Here is an 18,639-nt window from a genome sequence, read left to right as displayed (position 1 = left end):
GAACACCAAGATTGCAATATCCAAGGGCACGCTGCAGCCTGCTACTCCCAGGGGAACCTTTTACATGATGCATGTAGGTGCATGAGCAGGACCACACCCTCCGGCCTGGTGCAATCCTACCAGTGCCAACAACATGCCAGCAGCAAAATCTCAAGGGACGCTTGAGGGGAGGTTGCACAGGCAGCAAAGGCAGAGGCAGAGGCAGCTGTAGTCTCTCCTTTTGGTGTTTGGGTCCCTCCCATGGAGCTGGGCCCTATTAAATGTAGTTGGTCCCTCCTGTCTATTTATGTTAATTTCCGCTCTCTAATTATTTTTCTTTGTTTGTTCTCGGCTCATGTTTTCAGTATGTTGTGTTTTTGGGCTTTCAATGTAAACGCGCTCAGGTGATGGCATTTTCATTTTCCATCCACACACATACAAGAACCTGACGCATCTCTGCATTGTAGCAGAGATGCATCAGCTTACTTGCCTCACACAAATAAAACTTGCGCCCCCATGGATGCGTCACATTTATAATGTGACGCACCATGGCACAAGGATTGACAGATGCGTCCCACATTTGTTGGCGCAAATGTCACGAATTGCTGGAGTCGTGCCACAAGCACAACACAACTCCATCAATGCTCAGGAAGGCATATACCTATTGTGATGCGTCACTCCTTACGCTTGCTCCTAGCAGGCGTAAGGTTTTGACGCAGGGGCGTTGTAGACGAGGCGCAGTGAAATCTTGTAGATTTCACTGCGTCCCTTTTATGAGGCTTACTTGCGTCGGAACGCCCACCGTGCATAAATTATACCGGACGCAGGTATAATGTGTCAGAGGGCTCTACATCGCGACGCATTCTCCCTAGATGCGTCACGATGTAAATGTGTTGCAACGTAGCGCATTGTTTACCCTGCGACTGCATCACAAAAGTGACGCAGTGGCGACGCAATAGTGTCGCACGGGGGTTGTAAATCTGTCCCGTTATTTATGTTTTTGAGATTAGCAAGTCTTGTTTTTATTGTTCTTACAACGCGGAGAGCACTCTGAGACAGTTCCAAAGTTGTCACCTCTGGATGTTATGCTACATTCTGTCTCTCAAATAATCGGCATATTTTGCATTTTCAACTTGTTCCATCAACGGGAGATGTGCAACTACTACAATTTGATGCCGTCTACAACTAGAACTAGGTACATTTGGAGCCTCTGTAGGTCCTGCCTTCACCGTGGTGAAGTGGATAATCCTCAGGTTCCTTCTGAGGAAACAACCGAATGGCTACTTTGCCTATACATTGTCTCTTATTGTTCTCGATGTATGCCCTATTATCTTTACTTGATAACTGTGTCTCTCGGTTTATCAGCGCGCCTCTCCTTTTCACTTTCTATTTCATTTCTATGCTCAGTATGCACTGCTGTGCTAATCTGCTCAAATGCAGGGCTATATTCTTGCACTGCCATGCACATAGGAATACTCATTATGTATTATTAATAATACTTATTCTTCTTTTTTAGAATGTATCTATCCGACCTTTCTATTGCATGATCACTAATACTGTTTATACATGATTGTACTTGCTATGTTGAAATTGAAATAAAAATTGTAAAAAAAAAAAAAAGTCGATTGCAGAAAGGTAATTGAATGGATGCAGGAAAACATCATTTTTTTACAGCAATGTTATGTTGTTAAGTTGACTCTTCAATGTTATCGTTCACACGTCTGACATTATTTTGTTTTCCAGGTGTGTCCCGGCCAGGCAGGGCTCCTTTGCATTAGGAATCCAGTGGATTGTCGTTAAAACTCTTGGTAAGTGTCGCCTGTAAGTAAAACTCACATCCCATCTAGTAATGTGTCTGTGTTGTTATATTCTGAGAAAAAATTGCATTTGATAAATATAACATCACATTTTAGAAACTATTTAGTACTGTCAGTATTTGCCATAGCCTTCCCCCTGGGGTTTTTTACTATGGGGGGCTCGACGAATTAGGCACAGCACATACAAGAGCATAGCTTTATGTCTGTGGTGACAGCTATGAATCTCAGAGTGTCCACTCCGCCCCTAATCTTGTCAAGGTCCTTAAAAAGGCATCACCAAGTTGAGTAAAAGAAAGCATCTTTTATCGGCAAAGTAGACTGGTAAACTAGAAAAGACTTTTTGACTCATTGATTAACTTCCATGTGTCTCAGGAAGTCCTGTAGCTGGACCAGGGCAGAAAGGAAAGCATTGAGCTTGCCACATGACTCACCCCGGTGCAACTGGGTTTTGGTAGCCTTGGTTTGTGGGTTGAGTTACCCTACGCGGAACTCGGAAAGCGCAAAAAAAACTCTGCTGTGCTACGCAGAGCTCCACAAGTTGCGGAGTGCGTTGAATAAATGCTGTTCACTGATATTTTCAGTGCCAGATGCTTGTCCGTACTGTGCAATCATCGGGAAGAGCACCATTGCACAGACTAAGCAGGCGCTGTCTTTGCTTTCTGCCACTAAGGTACATTTTTACTCGAGCTGCAGCTTTCTCAACGCAAATGGACAGTTTCTCAGCGCAAGCGGTCGCGAGCATATGCGACCACTCGCAATGAGAAATCTAACCCCCGCTTTGAGAAATCTCTCCGATAAATTGATTTTCCACACTTGCGCACGCCGACTTGATGTTAATGATGGCGAACAACGGAAAATATTGCTAGGAGGTAGATTTTCATCGCTTACGTTCACTAACTTGATGTTGACGAACAAGAGCGAGGAAAAATCTCCACTACGCGGAGCAGAGTTTTTAGGAACACCACGTGCCCCGCGTAACGCGGACTGCAGAAAACTCTGCAAACTCCGCGAGCAGAGCGGAGTTCAATGCAGGGTTAGTAAACAGTCCCAAGTCAACTTTGCTCAAGAATGACATTTTACTTTGTCTGAGAAGTGGAAGCACCTTGTCTAATAATCTGCCTCGAGAGACATTTGCCCAAAAAAAACTGTTTAGCAAAGAAATTGCTAGACTTACAGACATGCAACTGGGCTTGTCAAAATGTATTTGAAACAAATAATTGTTAGTTAAAAGTGAACAGTGGCACCTGTTACTATCCTTCTATTTTGGAGTTAAAATGGAAGTGAGCAAGAAGATGCACAGGTACACACATGGAACAACAGAGCCAGAGTGTATGCCCAGTTTCTGACCCCTCTTTTGGTTCTGGACTCTCAATGGTTGATAATGAGTAGAAACACATGGACTAAAAGTATTAAGGGGTTTGCAATGTTATGCATGAAAGTCTACAAGAGCTGCCATCACATGTGGCAATAAGAAATTCCTTGCTACCCTAGTGATTCTTCTATAGTCCTTCTAAGCCAGTTTTTTTCCAGTGCTTTGTTTGGACTGCGTTGAAACCAGTGTAATGTGTTCATCTGCAGGGCAGTTCGGATGTAAAATTACCAGTGAATTTCCGTTGTTTGATCGTAATGGAGGACAACAGCAACATTTTCGATGGTTTGAGTAATGTGGAGATCAGATGTCCAGATAGATAATGTGTGACATCAGCCCTTAATCCCTCAGAACGCGTGTCGCTGAGTGGTATTCCTGTGGGGGCATTGCTTCGGTCCATCCTGAGTAGCCAGTCGTTTCTGGACTTGGGATTATCTGGTTTAAAAATAGCAGACCTGGTAATCCTGGATACACGGAACAGGAATGTCTAGTAAACGTGTGAGCAGCTTCCATGTGACTGCCTTACATATGTCAGTAGCCATCTTTCCTTGTGTAGAATGTGCTCTTGTAGGACGGCTTATAAGCCAACTGGAAGCAAGCGACTATGCAAGAAACTCAAAATCAAGATATATACGCGCAGTCCTAGCCACTCCTCTCTAATTCCCACAAAATCCTTGTGGTCCCTCAAAAGAACTGCAATTACCAAGAAGACGGGTGCTTCTCAGTGGCTGGATCTTGCCTGTGGAACATCCTTCCTCTATGTTTGTGTAACACCATCAGCCTGCTAGCACTCTAAAAATATTGGACAATTTCTTTATTCTAATATCTATCCCACTATGTCCACATCACTTCTGAACGTCCTGCTAGTGCCTAAAGACAATTAAGTCATGTCATGTGGGCTACACAAAATATATAAATAATTAATTTGTTTAATCTCCAGGGGGCATATTACCAAGCAATAGCGATAATTATCGCTATTGCTTGGTTAGAGACAAAAAAGTATCGCCGACCTGCGGCGATTTTTATCGCAGATAAACCTTGGTATTACCAAGATTTATCGCAAATGCGATAAAAATCGGCCGCAATGCATGAATATCGCTGAAAAGTCAGCGATATTCAGGCATTACCGAGCTAATGCTCTTAGCCATGTTATCCACCTCCCATTAGATAACATGGCTAAGAACTGCTCAGGGCATGTGTTAGCTTTTGGAGATATTCGCGCTTAGCGCGAATATCTCCAAAAGTTGGTAATAGGGGATAGCGATGTTAGCGACTGTTTCCAGTCGCTAAGATCTTGGCACGCTCACTTTGCATGTCATTTGTTAGCGACTGTTTCCAGTCGCTAACATCTTGGCACGCCCACTTTGCATGTCATTAGTGATAAATTTCTCTGACATGCAAAGTGGGGCCCAAGATGGTCGCTATCTCCTACTAGCTGTCGCTAACTGGTGTTAGCGACAGCTAGGTAATAGGGAGATCATTTTATCTCCGCTTTCTTGGCTTTGAAAGCCAAAAAAGCGCAGATAAACCCGCTTGATAATATGCCCCCATATTTGTGAGGGGGCTCACTTCAAATCCACCCAGGGAAAATGGAGGTCTCGGTCATGTTTTGAGCCCTTACAAATGGGACTTTAAAGAAGTGCCATCCATGGCCGCTAGCTGTTAATAAAATTAGCTATTAGTAATTACATAGCTCTGTATTGTAGTCCAACCCCTTGCAAAGCAGCATTGGTCATGCCCCAATATAAACAGTCCAGCCTGAAACTTTGCTGCTCTCTGAATGTGAAAAGAAACCAACCCTAGACCGGTTCCAGTCTTGTGACCCTGATCAGTGTGGTGCAGCTTGAATTTTATAGCGCTGTAAGCAGAGGACTCATGTCTGAGCATACCCGTGGCACCTATAGAATAATTTTTTTTTATAATCTTTATTTTTCATTTTACAATAAGAAAAACATATTGTCAACGATACAGCATACAGGCTCATACCGTCTTTTGTGTTGTTGATTACATGGTACAGGTTGCAGCATTAGAGATAGACAATCACAATAGGGCTCATAATTATTCTTGTATATAATACAGTGAGGAACAGGGCATGGGGTAAACCAAATACATATGGGCTGTACACTTATAGCATTAATTCTCCTGGCCTCCATTATCAAGGTGGTCTTCCTTATCCGACCCACTCTCCCCGCTCTCTGGAGTGTTGTGAGCAGGTTCGTCCCCCTCCGTTAACCCTGAATTACACAGCTCTCGCCATTCCATCAGATCAGTTTGTACGTTTTCGTCCCTATGTGTAAGTTTCATATGGGCTTCTTCGGCTAGTGTCCATTCACGTACATCCTTGAGCCAGACCGGCAACTCCGGACCTCTCTATCCCATCCATGTTATGGCCACCCTACGTCTAGCTAAAGCATAATTGTAGTAATTTAAGGGACAGTTTCCGTTTCTTAGACTTCCGTACGTATGCTGATAGGCAGTGCAATGGTTCTGGCCTCAACTGAAGGCCTGTGGCTTCACTTATCCTGGAGATCACTCCTGTCCAGAACTGCCGGACCTATGAACACTCCCATGCCAAGGGAAGAAAATCTGCGTTCTCTGCAGCGCACCTCGGGCATCTACTATCCCTGTCATGTGGGCACCTACAGAATCTTAGTGAGAAAAACTGAAAAGTGATGAATGGAATAATTGATTTAGCACTCTAGGCCACATTCCAATCCCTTGTTTTTTGTCCACTATATCACTCAGGAAATGGACTAACTTTAGGCAAAACTGCCTTGGGCCAGCCACAATAGGAACAGTGCAGCCCGAATTGACAGGCTATGATCCATCTGAACGGGAACAAACACAACCTCAGAACTGTTTCAGCTTTCTTGGAGTTCATTAGGGAGGTGTAGTTTGAGTTCAGTCGCACCGCGAACACATGTTCAAGATATGCCTCCTTGGGAATTGCATTTCTTTCTAGGGACCACAAGGATTTTGTAGTTATTAGAGAGGAGTGGCCTGGCACCCACTGTGCGTCTTGCTGAGAAAAAAGTGGTGTCCTTTCCTGCATAAAAACAATCCTGGCTACAGCGCAGGCATCCTTACAATCTGACGCAAGGGAGCCTGCATTGGCGCTAGGCAGCCAAGGGTTCACCAGCCCTAGGAAATGACAGGAATGCGCCATATAATAGTAAACAAGGCACATTCCTGCTCTTTCTCATTCGCGCAGTGCAGCAAGGTAGCTTGCTGAGTTCCGCTGCGTTAAAAATGGATAAATGAATATATGATGATTCAACGAATTCCGTTGCAACGCATGTCTTTACCACGCATGCGTTACAACGGAATTCGTTTAGCACGCATAAACCTTTCACCGACTATTTGCGTGGTGACGTCATACGTCGTTAAAAAAAACGGCATCTTTTTACCGATTTCTCTTAATCGACTCTGATGCCGACGTGACTTATGGTGAGTTGGTTTATTTGGGGGGGAGACCCCCCCCAAGCCCCCACTTTTTTTTTTTTACTTTTACCACATATGCCTTTACTACAAACATCGTAGTAAAGGCATGCGTGGTAAAGGCATTAGTTGTAACCACGCATGCGTTGTACTGCATGCGTGGTTAAAGATTTCGTGGAAACGGCTTAGTTGTAAAAGCCGTTTCCCTGGATAAATATGCCCCAAAGTGACTGCAGCATTTGTCATGGAAGACAGCAGTGAAATCTATGCCATATGTTCACAAGAGCCTTTTACAGTTTTTCATTCAAAACAGAGTGGTAATGATTACTCGCCCTGCCTTTCTTCCGAAGGTAGTGTTGTATTTTAATGTGAATTAAACCATTTCCTCCTCATCCTTCCCAAACCCTTCAAATCTGGCCAAAAGATGTCTTCACTCACTAATTTTAAAGGGGTTGTGACATTTTATCTACACAAAACAAAAGAGATCAGTCAATTTGACTTTCAATTTGTAAACTAGGCCCAAAGAGGACTCGTCTTGCCACATCAAAACAGTTCATTTCAAATGGATAATTGTTTGCATCACATTTAGTCACAAGCTATCAAATTAACCCCTGCCTGGTAAGCCTAAGGTGTATTTAACTAGGAGAAAATCAGCTTCAGTGGCTCAATTAAGAAATTTGCCAATTTCGGAGATTTGTAAAGCTGCTATGTGGATATCAATATACACCTTTCCCAGACATTAGGGCTTGGATTCAGATTCGAGAGCGGATGCTCAAGTGGGCCAGGCCTCTTTGAAAAACGTTTATTGGGTGGTATTTAAAGCTGTTTTGTTTTTTCTTCTTGCCTGGAATTTATTGGGGCGAGTTTGCTTTTCTATTCAGTGCTTATAATTATTAATGAGGATCCCCTGGAAGAGAAGGAAACATTTCTAACCTGTAATCCTACTTTTCTTCCAGGGGAATCCTCAACATGCTCATAAGCAACCTTCCCTCCTCCCTAGACAAGAGGTTAAAATAGAGTTTCTTACGTTCACCCTGAATCGTATTATCTTTGTAAAATTAACTGACCTAAACGTCACCTCTGGGGCACGATGTGGCACTGGAGGAAGGGTGAGTCCTTTAAAGGCACAATTCCAATTGTAACGTTTTGCTTGTGCAACCTACTTGCTTCCATTGACCTGAATTCCCTCCATTTTTCAAAAGATGTTTGAGAACGATTTTTCTAGTCACTTTAGATGTAGTGACGATTTTAGTATAATTAAAGATATTTCTAAAACGAAAACAATCTATAAAATGTGCCCATTTATAGTCTTCTTTAGGCTGCAAAAGCTATTATTTTTATGTCTATAAGAAAAGCTTACAAAGTACTCCTCCTGCATCCCCCACGTGGGTGGGACAAATCAGTGCTAATGACTTATGAGGACTCCCTCCGAAGAGAACTAGGATTACAGGTAAGAAACATTTCTTTACTTAGAAAAAATATCAGAAACTGTGGTTCAGGTAATGATTTTCTAGTCGTTTTCAGGAGCCCAGGTAGCACAATGTCTTCTGTTTTGCATGCAGGATGTAGAAATAGAAAAGTTTATTGTTTCAGTTAATTAAAACCATAACAATACATTTTGTAAAATCAAGTACTGGGATCAAGGCTCTTAATGTTTAACCACATTCTCTTTCGTTTAATCCTAAAACATTCTGAGTCTAGTGCAAACATTTTTTTTTTTAAATATGCAGGATGTATTCCAGGACCTATTGCCTTTGGTTCCTTGATTGACATCTCTTGCTTACTGTGGCAGCACCAATGTGGGGAACAAGGCTCCTGCTACATTTATGAAAACTCAGCCATGAGTCAGTATACACTGATTGTGGGACTTGCTTACAAGGTATGTTATTGTGAGTTGCATGGCACAGCCAGTTTCGATGTACCATAGGATACAAGCTCCTATCTTGTCTCTTCTTTATCCCCCTCATCCAGTCCTAATTAAATAATTACCTCTCTTAATTAATGGTGCTGCCATGCTAATCCTCTTCTGTTCTCTTATTTGCTCCTCAGTTGTTGAGGAGCAGTCTCTGTGTTAGACTGCACTGTGTTTGGCATTTTCTTTTTTACATGTACCTACCAGATCGCTCTCCAGGCATAGATGGTGCTGCTGTTTTAATTGACAATTCTTTGAAGAACATGGCTCTGGTGGTGCCATAAGGGGAGCAAGAAAGACCAAGGAGAGAGAGGAAGAAGAATGTGAGAGGGGGTGAAAAAAAGCAGAAGAAGAATAGTAGGAGTAGGAGTGGGATAAAGAAGATGGGGAACATAGCAAAGCTGATAAGTGAAGCGCTAAAAATTATCAAAGACCAAAAAAGCAAACAAGACAAAAAAGGGTGTTAAGAAGAGAGCAGAAAGAGCCAAGGAAAAAGGGAAGAAAGGGAGAGCAGAGGCTGAAGGCTAGAGAGGAGGATGGCAAAAGAGGGAAGAAGGGGAGAGTGGTAGAAAGGAAGAAGCAGAAGAGGAACATGGTTGAAAGAAGTAGCAAAGGGGATGACAGAGGATGTCATAAAATAAGATAGAGGGAATAAGAAGAAGAGATTAGGGGAGAAGTGCAATTAACAGAGATACGATATAGAATAAGAAAGGTATGACAAATGGGAGGGAAGTTGGACAAAGGAGCGAAGGAGAGTGATAAAAGATCCATTGGTGAAACATAAGATCAAGTGGAAATATAACAGAGAATAATAAGAGAGTTAGGGTAACAGTGGTCAACCACCAAGTGGTGTATGTTCATAATGGGACAAATATTGCATAAGAACATTATCCCATTTTCATAAAGTTTCAAGAATCCTATTACAGATATTGTTGGGAGGAGTTTGCTTCTGTGCATTCTAGTGCAGCAGAAGTATTGGCCTATGTACAATAGGTAGGGGGGAAATCATTTACTGGGAGATTCCCTCTTGGTTCATCTCCTGCCGTAGGAAGGCCACATGATTTTTACTTTGTCTCCAGAAATTGGATGAATGCTGTGGCAAAATATGTTTTTGCCTTGGTCGATGGCTCTGAGGTCAGTAAATACTTCTAGGTGTGGTCCGCAATCCGTGCAATTAATGGAGTGGGTGCCTCTATGTACTAGTTGGTCATTTGCCTGATGAACAGGCTGTGTTGGTGGTGTGGACTCAGTAGCGTTTTCTCCAGCCCAGGGGCATGCAGTTGAATTAAATCACATGAGAGCTGTGGTCAAACATTACTTTTTTCTTCAGCATAAATTCACGCACTGCGCATTGCATCATACTTCACAATTAACCACACCCTAAGACCTCCTTGCATATTACGTATTTCCTCAGCAGAGTCCACCCAGAGCCACAGGGGTTGTCAGCAGCATCATAGGCTCAGCACCCTTGAGCCAGACCTGCTGACAGGGTCACCTCATTTGTGGTTTCAGGACTCGACAAGTATTGCAGTAGGTGTTTAAAATGTGATGTGTCCTGAGTGATGGATTTCCAGGACGATGGGTGTCACCATATGTCCCTTGCACGCCATGACCTGCAAAGGGAGGGTCTATTTTCCATCTTCATTTCTGCTTAACAACTACCCAGTCTCATTTGCCAAAGGCTGTCTCCTGGGCATGGCGATGCTGATCTGCATACGTTTTCCTTTTCCTTTTCTGAGTCGCGTTGGTGTCTGATTGATCTGGGGTCCATTGAGGCAGTTTTGTTGTGATGGCTCTCCCAAATAGCAAGGTGGCTGCACTCTCACCAGTTGTGGAGTGAGGAGTTGAATGATAGGCCAGGAGGGCCGGGCACATGGCTGGGTTCAGACTGATTCCATCCATGGGATGCTTGTTGAATGACCCTCTTGAGGGTGCCCATGAATCATGCAACTACACCATTGTCTTGGGGCTAGAGGGATGTACTCTTTTAGTGTTTGACATTGAGTCGGACAAGAAATTCTTGGATGTGAAAGGGCGGACCATTGTCAGATTTGAGGATATTGAGGATACCCTATGTTGCAAAGATGTCATCAAGCCATTCTATGACTTTGTCATGGGTTGTCGAAGATAGGTCTACCACCAGGGGAAAACATGACTATTTATCTATGACTACCGTGAGATGATGTCTATTTACTAAAGGCCTAAAAAAGTAAACGGCAACCCGCTCCCAAGCATGGGCAGGACGGTCAGACATTGTCACTGTGTGTTGCGGCACCTTGGGGGACAACAATTGCAAATGTGGCATACTTTCAGCTCCTTTTCGACTCACCCATCAATCTCGTAGGGCCCTTTAGGTGGCTAGGATACCATGGTAGTGGCCAGCTCGATGACCCGCTGTCTTAGGCTTTCTATGACGATTCTTTAGCCTTGCAGTATTATGCCTTCTTGGGGACCTGCTAACTCATCCTGCAAATTTTTTTACTTTGGGAATTCAACATCATTGGTAAGGGGCCAGGTATTTCTCCTCCATGATTGCGTGGTAATATGTTGTTTGATTATGGTCATGTATTTATGTGCATTGGTGGCAGCAATGATGTGTTCCACAGTCAGAGATGGTGTGCTGGATCTCACAATAAAATTGAGATGTGCTTCAGCTGTCTTGGATGTCAAAATATGATGATGTAGCAGAACTTGTAAAAAGTAACCTAAGGGTTTTGATGCTTCCCCGGTTTATGCATGATCTCATAGTCGTACTCTTGCAGTCTTAGCCCACACCTCTCGATGCGAGGGGTCATACTAACCTTTGGGATTCCAGAAAATGGAAGCAATGGCTGGTGATTTGTGATGACAGTAAATCGTTTTTCGTAGGGGAATACATGAAAATGTTTGCAAGCCCACACCACAGCCAGACTCTCCATCTCTGGCTGAGAGTATGCACATTCTGCTTCAGACAAACTTCGACTGGCATAGGCCACAGTGTGTCTCTGAGCATTCGGATACCCATTGTGTTGAGCAAGTATTGCCCCTAGCCCTACTGGGCTTACATCAACTGTTATTTTGGTATGTAACTTGGGGTCAAAATAGACCATTTCAATTGCATTCTCAATTACATGTTTAATGTCTTTGAAACTCTGGTTGCATTTTGGAGCCCACTGAAAAGATACATTGCGCTTTGTCAAGTCTCTTAATGGGGCGCAAACTGTAGCAAAGTTGCAAATGTATCTTGAGCAATAACGGCCCATGCTTATAAAGGATCGCAGCATGGTAACTTCCTGGCGGAGTGCAAGTGGATGACATTGCTTGCACCTTGTCTAGATCTGGAGTTCTTCCCCATCAGAGAATATGTGCCCAAAAAATGTGAGTTTGGTTATGTGAATCTCACATTTTGCAGCGTTACGAGAGAGACCTGCATCAGCAAGTGACTGGCACACTTGGGTAAGGGCTTTGTCGTGTTCTTTCTGTGTTCGCCTAAAAATTAGTATGGCGTTACTGTAATTGAAAGCATGCGCAACAGGTTGGAATACTCACAAAATGACATTCTGAAATATTTCAGCAACTGAAAATACTCCAAAACTCAATCTCTTATAGCTGAACAAACCAATATGAGTCGAAAAGTTAATAATGTACCTGCAGTTCTCCTCCAACTTGAGTTAATGGTATCCTTTATTCGGGTCAAGACGGAACACTTTGGCTCCGTTCAATTCCATGATCTTGTCCGCTATGTGCGAACCAGGGTGTCCCTCCCTCTCAATGGCTTTGTTTGTCTGACGTATATCAAGACAAATACGCACTGTTCTGATACTGTCCTTTTTTGGTACTTCTACTTCTGGGGAATCCCAAGGCGAGGGTGTTCAATGATGTCATGTTTTAAGAGAGCTTTCAACTCTTTCTCTACAGCTTCTTGTAGATGAAAATCAACTCTACAGTGCTGCTGAGCAACAGGGTGAATCCACTGGCATGATATTACTCGCGCACCACAGTCTATGATGAAAGTTATTGGGTGAGCGTTGGCTTCAATGTGATATTTTGTCCAAATGAAGTTTGGTAAGCTTTCTTTGAACTGTGATCTTCTTTACCGGTAGCCAACCCCACATGTGTACACCGTCTTTTGGTAGGTATCATCAGCACACAGCCATCTTCTTCGCTGGGACTCATTAGTGACATTGAAGAACCTTAGTACGATGAGGTTGACGACAATTGATTTTGCCTGATTTCTACTTGTCGTAGCTGATATTGCTTTTTGGTTTTAGGGGTGTGGCAAGAATGCTTCTGGATCGTTCTCTCATCCATCTTTTCTTTCTGTCATGATGTACTTGATTCTTCTTTAGATCAGCACACAGATATGTAATGGTTCTCTAACCCACATCCTTTGCAGATTTGTCCTGCGGCAGGACATTTACCTTCATGAGAAAACAAAAATGCACATCGGAAGCATAGCTTTCTTTTCTTTGAAGACGCCGACTTACGTCTGTCATGTTTATGCTTGTGTTCGCTTTTCACGGTCAATGCCGATTCATCATCTGCCGTTCCTGCTTCTACATCAGAAGCTTGTCGGTCAGTTTGTTCTTCTGCTCTCGCAACCATCAGCATTTTCTCTAGACTGTTTATCTTTGCATGCGCCTTCTAAATGAATCTGAAAAGCAGCCATCAATGACTGAGGTGCATGACTTCATCGTAGCTGAAGTCTCAGAACTTGCAATGTTTAATGAGTGCATCAAGTCATTCAACAAACTCGTCAATTGCTTCACTAACCTGTTGTTGTTCTTGGTTGAAGTCATAGCTTTCATAGTCAACATTCGGCATTGGATTGAACTTGGCCTCCAACGCTTCATTTACCTTTTGGTACGATTTTATATCAGTCTGTTCTGTGAGATTTTCATTAGCACTTCCTTCACACCATCACCGGCAAGGTTTTTCAGATGTTTGATGATCTTCTTGTCATCTTCTTCCTCTAGTTCATCTGTGAAGTCTCTGAATATTTCGATCCACACAGCCCACCTGGCACCAATGTTCTGTTTCATAGAACTATCGGAAGGCAATGTTGTCTTCATGAACACAGTTGCATTATATTTCGCACTCCCCTCTGCCGACATTGTGTTGGCTCATGCCGTTCAGGCAATTGCAGTGTAGGATGGCATCCACCGACAACTTCTGCAAACAGAATTTGCTGGAGAAGTTTGCATTTCAGTATGCTTCAGTTGTCCTTGACGGTGAGTAAGTTCTCTGTTCCTCATTGGTATTATTGTTATTTCTTGCTTCGTCTGGCTAATGGCTCTGTCTTTGGAGCGCAGTGTCTCTGTCAACCTCCTCACCGGCGTTTTTGGTGGGTGTTCTGAATATGTTTTTCTGCAGTGTCTTCGATTGCTTCTGCGGCTGCGTATGGGTTGAAGCTGGGCTTTGACTTCACATGTGCCAGTCGCAGACCGCTCTGCATTGATTCTGAGCACACGTGGCACTCACAAGCAGTTTTCTGTATAGTCGCAAACTCTCAGTGAGAGTAGTTTTGCCCTCTCTGGCATATATCCCATCCTCGTCACCAGTTTTAGCGTCTTTCCCAGCCCAGGAGCATGCAGATGAATTACACCACATTGGAGCTGGGATCAAACATTACTTTTTTTCAGCTTACACTCACACACTGCGTCCTCAAAGGCGGACCTGGTAGCTCTCGCGGAGAGAACGGAGTTCTTTATTTACGCGGCCTATCATAGCCCACGACTTACATCCTACAATTGAAAATACTTCCAATATCAATCGGTCTCAATGAATAAACACATATGACACGAACAACGATTTTGAGGACGCTACCTTGGGCACCAAAAGAGAAATTAGGCCATACTGAAAAAGTATTAGTGTGCTCCAAGGATAATGAAACCTGAGGGATAAATAAATTTGGGAAAACAGACTTGAGATTCCCGTATATTACGGTGGCCTTCTTCCGTTTGTCGATAAATACACTGATATTTCTTGTGTTATCTTTGGACTTGGTCTGTTGAGGAAGACACGTTGATGCGACACTATTCGTGGGTCTGACACACGAACTGCAGTAAATAGGAGCATAAAAAACATTTGGACAAAATCATTTGTTACTAATTCCTTAACTGTGGAAATCAACGAGAAGAATACAGACTCAGACATCAACCTTCGCTTTAAAATATCTAGAAGCCTTGAGGAAGGTACATGACGTGACGAAACACTTGTCGGCTGTTGTCTCTTGTGGATCAGGAAGAGGAGGACATATAAATATCAATTGTCCCTTACTTTATTTACCATCCTCTCCTGGCCAGATTTCACCAGTGAAATTTGTATTATTTTTTGTCTGCCTTATAAATTATTCTGATTGTGCTCACTGATGCGTGTTAATAAAATACCTTTTTTTGTAAGAACCCAAATTGTTGCTTGTGGATGAATGCTTAGATCTATGCATAGAGTAAGTCCTATTTTGAACAAATATTGACCTAAATTGTCACAATTGAGTGCCGGGATATTGGATTATAAAGCTTGGATCACTTAGGGATTGTCTTTGATATTTCCTTTGTTTTTGTGCACCTAGGTAGTAGGGTGCTTTTTTCCCGAGAGGCACCAACCCCAAATGTAAATGTGAAAACGATAAATATTTTTGCATTCCCCAAATGTATAGTCCGATCTGATTGTACTGTTAAATGAGGTGCGCCTCCGTAGCATTACTACCAGTGAAATTGCATAAAAAGTCATCTCGATGTAGTTTAGGCTACAGGAACACGTTGTCAGGTACACCGCTCTTTGTGTAATACAGTTTGTGAAATTCCTTAGTTGCCAGGTCATTTGATTGTTAAAGACCACTGTTTTTGTTGGTTTAGGCAGGTAGCAGACACTACAGTTACCACACAAGAAATGGCCCATTGTTGGTGCTATGGTACCCTGTAAACCCACTGTAAAGTTCTGCTTGCTGTGAGGGTGTGTATGGACCAACATATCTTTAAGACTCTTTCCCTTCTTGTGGGAAAACATAGGGCGTGTTATTGACAAGGATCCAGTGTTCAACATTCGCCAATGCTTGTTGATGAATGTTGTTACTAAATTAGATGCTATACTGAAAGTGGTGATGCATATTGGTCTTTCCTCCTTGTCTATCTGTACCGGAGGCTCCATAAGGGCTTCCCTGTTGTTATTTTGTGCCCTTTTTCTGGCCCGAGACACCATCTTTTTATAGTACTTCCTAGCCTCCAGTTTGCAGGCGAGATGGCCCGCTTGGATTTTAGAATCCTTTGGCTCAGAGCAGTTCCTCCTCAGTCGTAACAACTGTCCAAACTGCAAGTTCTCTGTTAGGTGTCTAGGATGTAAACTGTCGTAGAGTTGAAGGCTGTTTTTAGCAGTGGGCTTCTCATGTGTAGTGGTCCACAACTATGTTTAGATCTAGGAACACCAATGATTTTTTACTCATGGTGCTGGTGAATTTCAGGAACTCATTCTGTGTATTTGCCAAGTCAAAAATGTTGTTGCTGTAACTTTGTTTCCCTCACAAATCACCAATACATCATTGATGTATCTTTTCCATAACTCTATATGTTTCAAAGAAGAGTTATGGGGAACAAGGATTCTGTGTGTTTCTAAATTGTGCACATAGAAACCAGCTGCACTTGGAACAAAGGTGCTTCCCATACTGGCCCCGTGCCAGATATAATGTGTCCTCGAAATTGAACACATTCTGGGTTAAAGCCCTCTTACAACAGTCCATCACCACATTCCTGGGTGTCTGAAAACCCTATTCTTCTTCGAAGAGTACTCCTTCGATTATGTTCAGGGTTTCTCCCTGTGGGAGACTTGTGTAAAGGCTTTCAATATATAAACCCCTAAGGATGTGTATGTCTGGGTTGTATTGTGTCTCCCTTAGAAGACTGAGTACTGCCTTCGTGTCTTTCAGGTATTTGTCGGTCTTTTGGACCATAGGTCTTAGGAAAGCGTCCGCAAACCTGGAAAGAGGTTCCAGGATTTAACCTATCCATGACATTTTTGATCGCCTGGGTGGATTCTCCAACGTTTTGTGGATTTTGGGGATAGTATGAAAATAAGGGGTGACTCAGTTCTTATTATTTAGAAATTCCCCATCCTTCCATGTGATCCAGTCATGTGCCAGGGCCTGTTCAGTCAAACAAAGCAGTTGGCTGGTTCGTTCCCCACCACTGAGTGGTATAGGGACTCAAAAAAACTAGATCAATCTGCCAAGAAGGTTTTCTCCTCTACGAGCATGGCCTTGAAGTCTACAAATCCCACGTGCCTGTTGGGAAGGTAAATCCATGCCTTAATGAATTCTGCTAAACAGGTGGTTCCTCACCTGACAGAGGATAACCGTGGTCACTTCTTGGAGGTGTTGGCAGATACACAAGCAGCAGAACGTCAGGTGATCCAGTCTGGGCTAGTTACGGAGGACTCCGTTGCCAGAGTCATGGGTTCCTCTGTGGCTACCAGGAGGCATGCCTGGCTCAGGTCTTCAGGGTTCTTTCCGAATGTGCAGGTCTCTTTTCTCGATCTGCCTTTCAATGGGTCCAGGCTTTTTAAAACGAAAGTGGACTCAGCTATACAAGGTTTCAAGGACAGTAGGGCTACTGTGAGATCCTGGGGCTTGCAGTCCAGCCTAGAGGTTATGGATTCAGGAGGTTTTGAGGTTTTGGAAAGGCGGCTTACTTTCGAGGCCATCAACAGCCTCAGCAGCAGTAGAACCCTTTGTACAAGTCGTACAGAGAAAAGGGTAGAGGCTGCCTGCAGGAGCCTCCTGGCAACAGTTGTCCTCCTCCTCTCCTGGCCCCACCACTGGTAATGTAGGAAATCAGCTCTCGATCCCCCATCTTGGAGCATGCTGGTCCCGTAGGAGGCCGGGTGTCCCATTTTCTACAAAATTGGAAATTTGTTATATCATATCTTTGGGTTTTGACTCTTGTAGGAAATGGGTACGTCCTTCCTTTCCTAGAGTTTCCACCTCCTTGTCCTCTTCGTCAGGGCTGGTGTTCAGAGGACCATCTTCTGCTCCTGTAGCAGGAGGTTCTGGCTTTGTTACAGAAAGGTGCGATAGAGGTGGTTCCAGAACAGGAGCTGGGTCAGGGTTACTACTCCCGGTATTTCCTGATCCCCAAGAAGAACAGTCGTTTGAGGGCGTTCCTTGACCTCAAGATTTTGAACTTTTATCACAGGCAGGAAATGTTGATGATGCTGACCATAGCTCAGGTTCTTCTGGCGCTGCAACAGGAAGACTGGATGGTGTTGGTCGATTTGCAGGATGCGTATTTTCGTCTTCCCATCCTGAAGTCGCATTGGAAGTATCTTCGTTTTACGGTGGGGTGTTGTTTGACTTGAGTTTCTCGAAACATGTACCCAAATCTCACCTGGTGCCCTCTCAGCGCAACCAGTTCATAGGGACAGTACTGGACACTACTATGTGTCGAGCTTTCCCGCCTCCACAGAGGATTCTCGACATTCAGGAAATTATTCCTTTGTTTCACGATGGAGCAGTTGTTCCAGTCCTGAAGGGCCTATGCCTGCTTCACTTCCTGCATACTGTTGGTCACCCATGCACACTGGCACATGTGGGTACTCCAGTGGTGCCTCCGGAGGCAGTGGTATCAGCACAATGGAGATCTCGGGGAGATGGTCAGAATCTCCAGAAACACTTCAGTGGAGCTGTCTTGGTGGAGTGTTTCGGACAACCTGTCTCAAGGGAAGCCTTTTCAGCCTCCTCCGCCGGTGGCCACAGTGATCCCGGATGTCTCCACTCTAGGGTGGGGAGCCCATCCGGGGGATTTGGAGGTCAAGGGTCTTTGGTCTCCAGAGGAAAGGTTGCTCTCCATCAACCTTCAGGAATTGAGGACAATACGTTTGTCCCTCAAGGCCTTCCCTCCCTTCACGGTCAGTCAGTTCAATTCCTGACGGACAGCACTACAGCGATGTGGTATATCAACAAGAAGGGAGGGGTAGAGTTGTATCGTCTCTGCAGACAGGCTCTGCGGCTCTGGTCCTGGGTTCAGGCACACCACATTTGCGTAGTTACAAATCATCTGGCCGGAGTGTTGAACGTGTGTGCGGACAGACTCAGTCGGCAATACTCAGCCGACCTCGAGTGGAGGCTTCACCTGGAGATGATTTGCTGCACCATC

At 43.8% G+C, this 18,639-nt stretch overlaps 1 protein-coding gene across 1 annotated transcript in view; it reads left to right on the top strand.

The window, feature by feature from the left end:
- Positions 1-18,639, top strand: part of LOC147706352 (solute carrier organic anion transporter family member 4A1-like) — a 184,704-nt gene that overhangs the window by 160,166 nt on the left and 5,899 nt on the right. Inside the window, exons 9-10 of the mRNA XM_086932844.1 lie at positions 1,723-1,787; positions 8,334-8,482. Coding sequence (XP_086788970.1) covers positions 1,723-1,787; positions 8,334-8,482 — 214 coding nt within the window. The remainder of the gene's footprint in view (positions 1-1,722; positions 1,788-8,333; positions 8,483-18,639) is intronic.

The sequence above is a fragment of the Lissotriton vulgaris genome, chromosome 7, assembly GCF_964263255.1.
Source record: "Lissotriton vulgaris chromosome 7, aLisVul1.2, whole genome shotgun sequence".
NCBI lineage: Eukaryota > Metazoa > Chordata > Amphibia > Caudata > Salamandridae > Lissotriton > Lissotriton vulgaris.
Note: the sequence above shows the minus strand (reverse complement) of the source record. Positions and strands in the feature narration are given on the sequence as shown.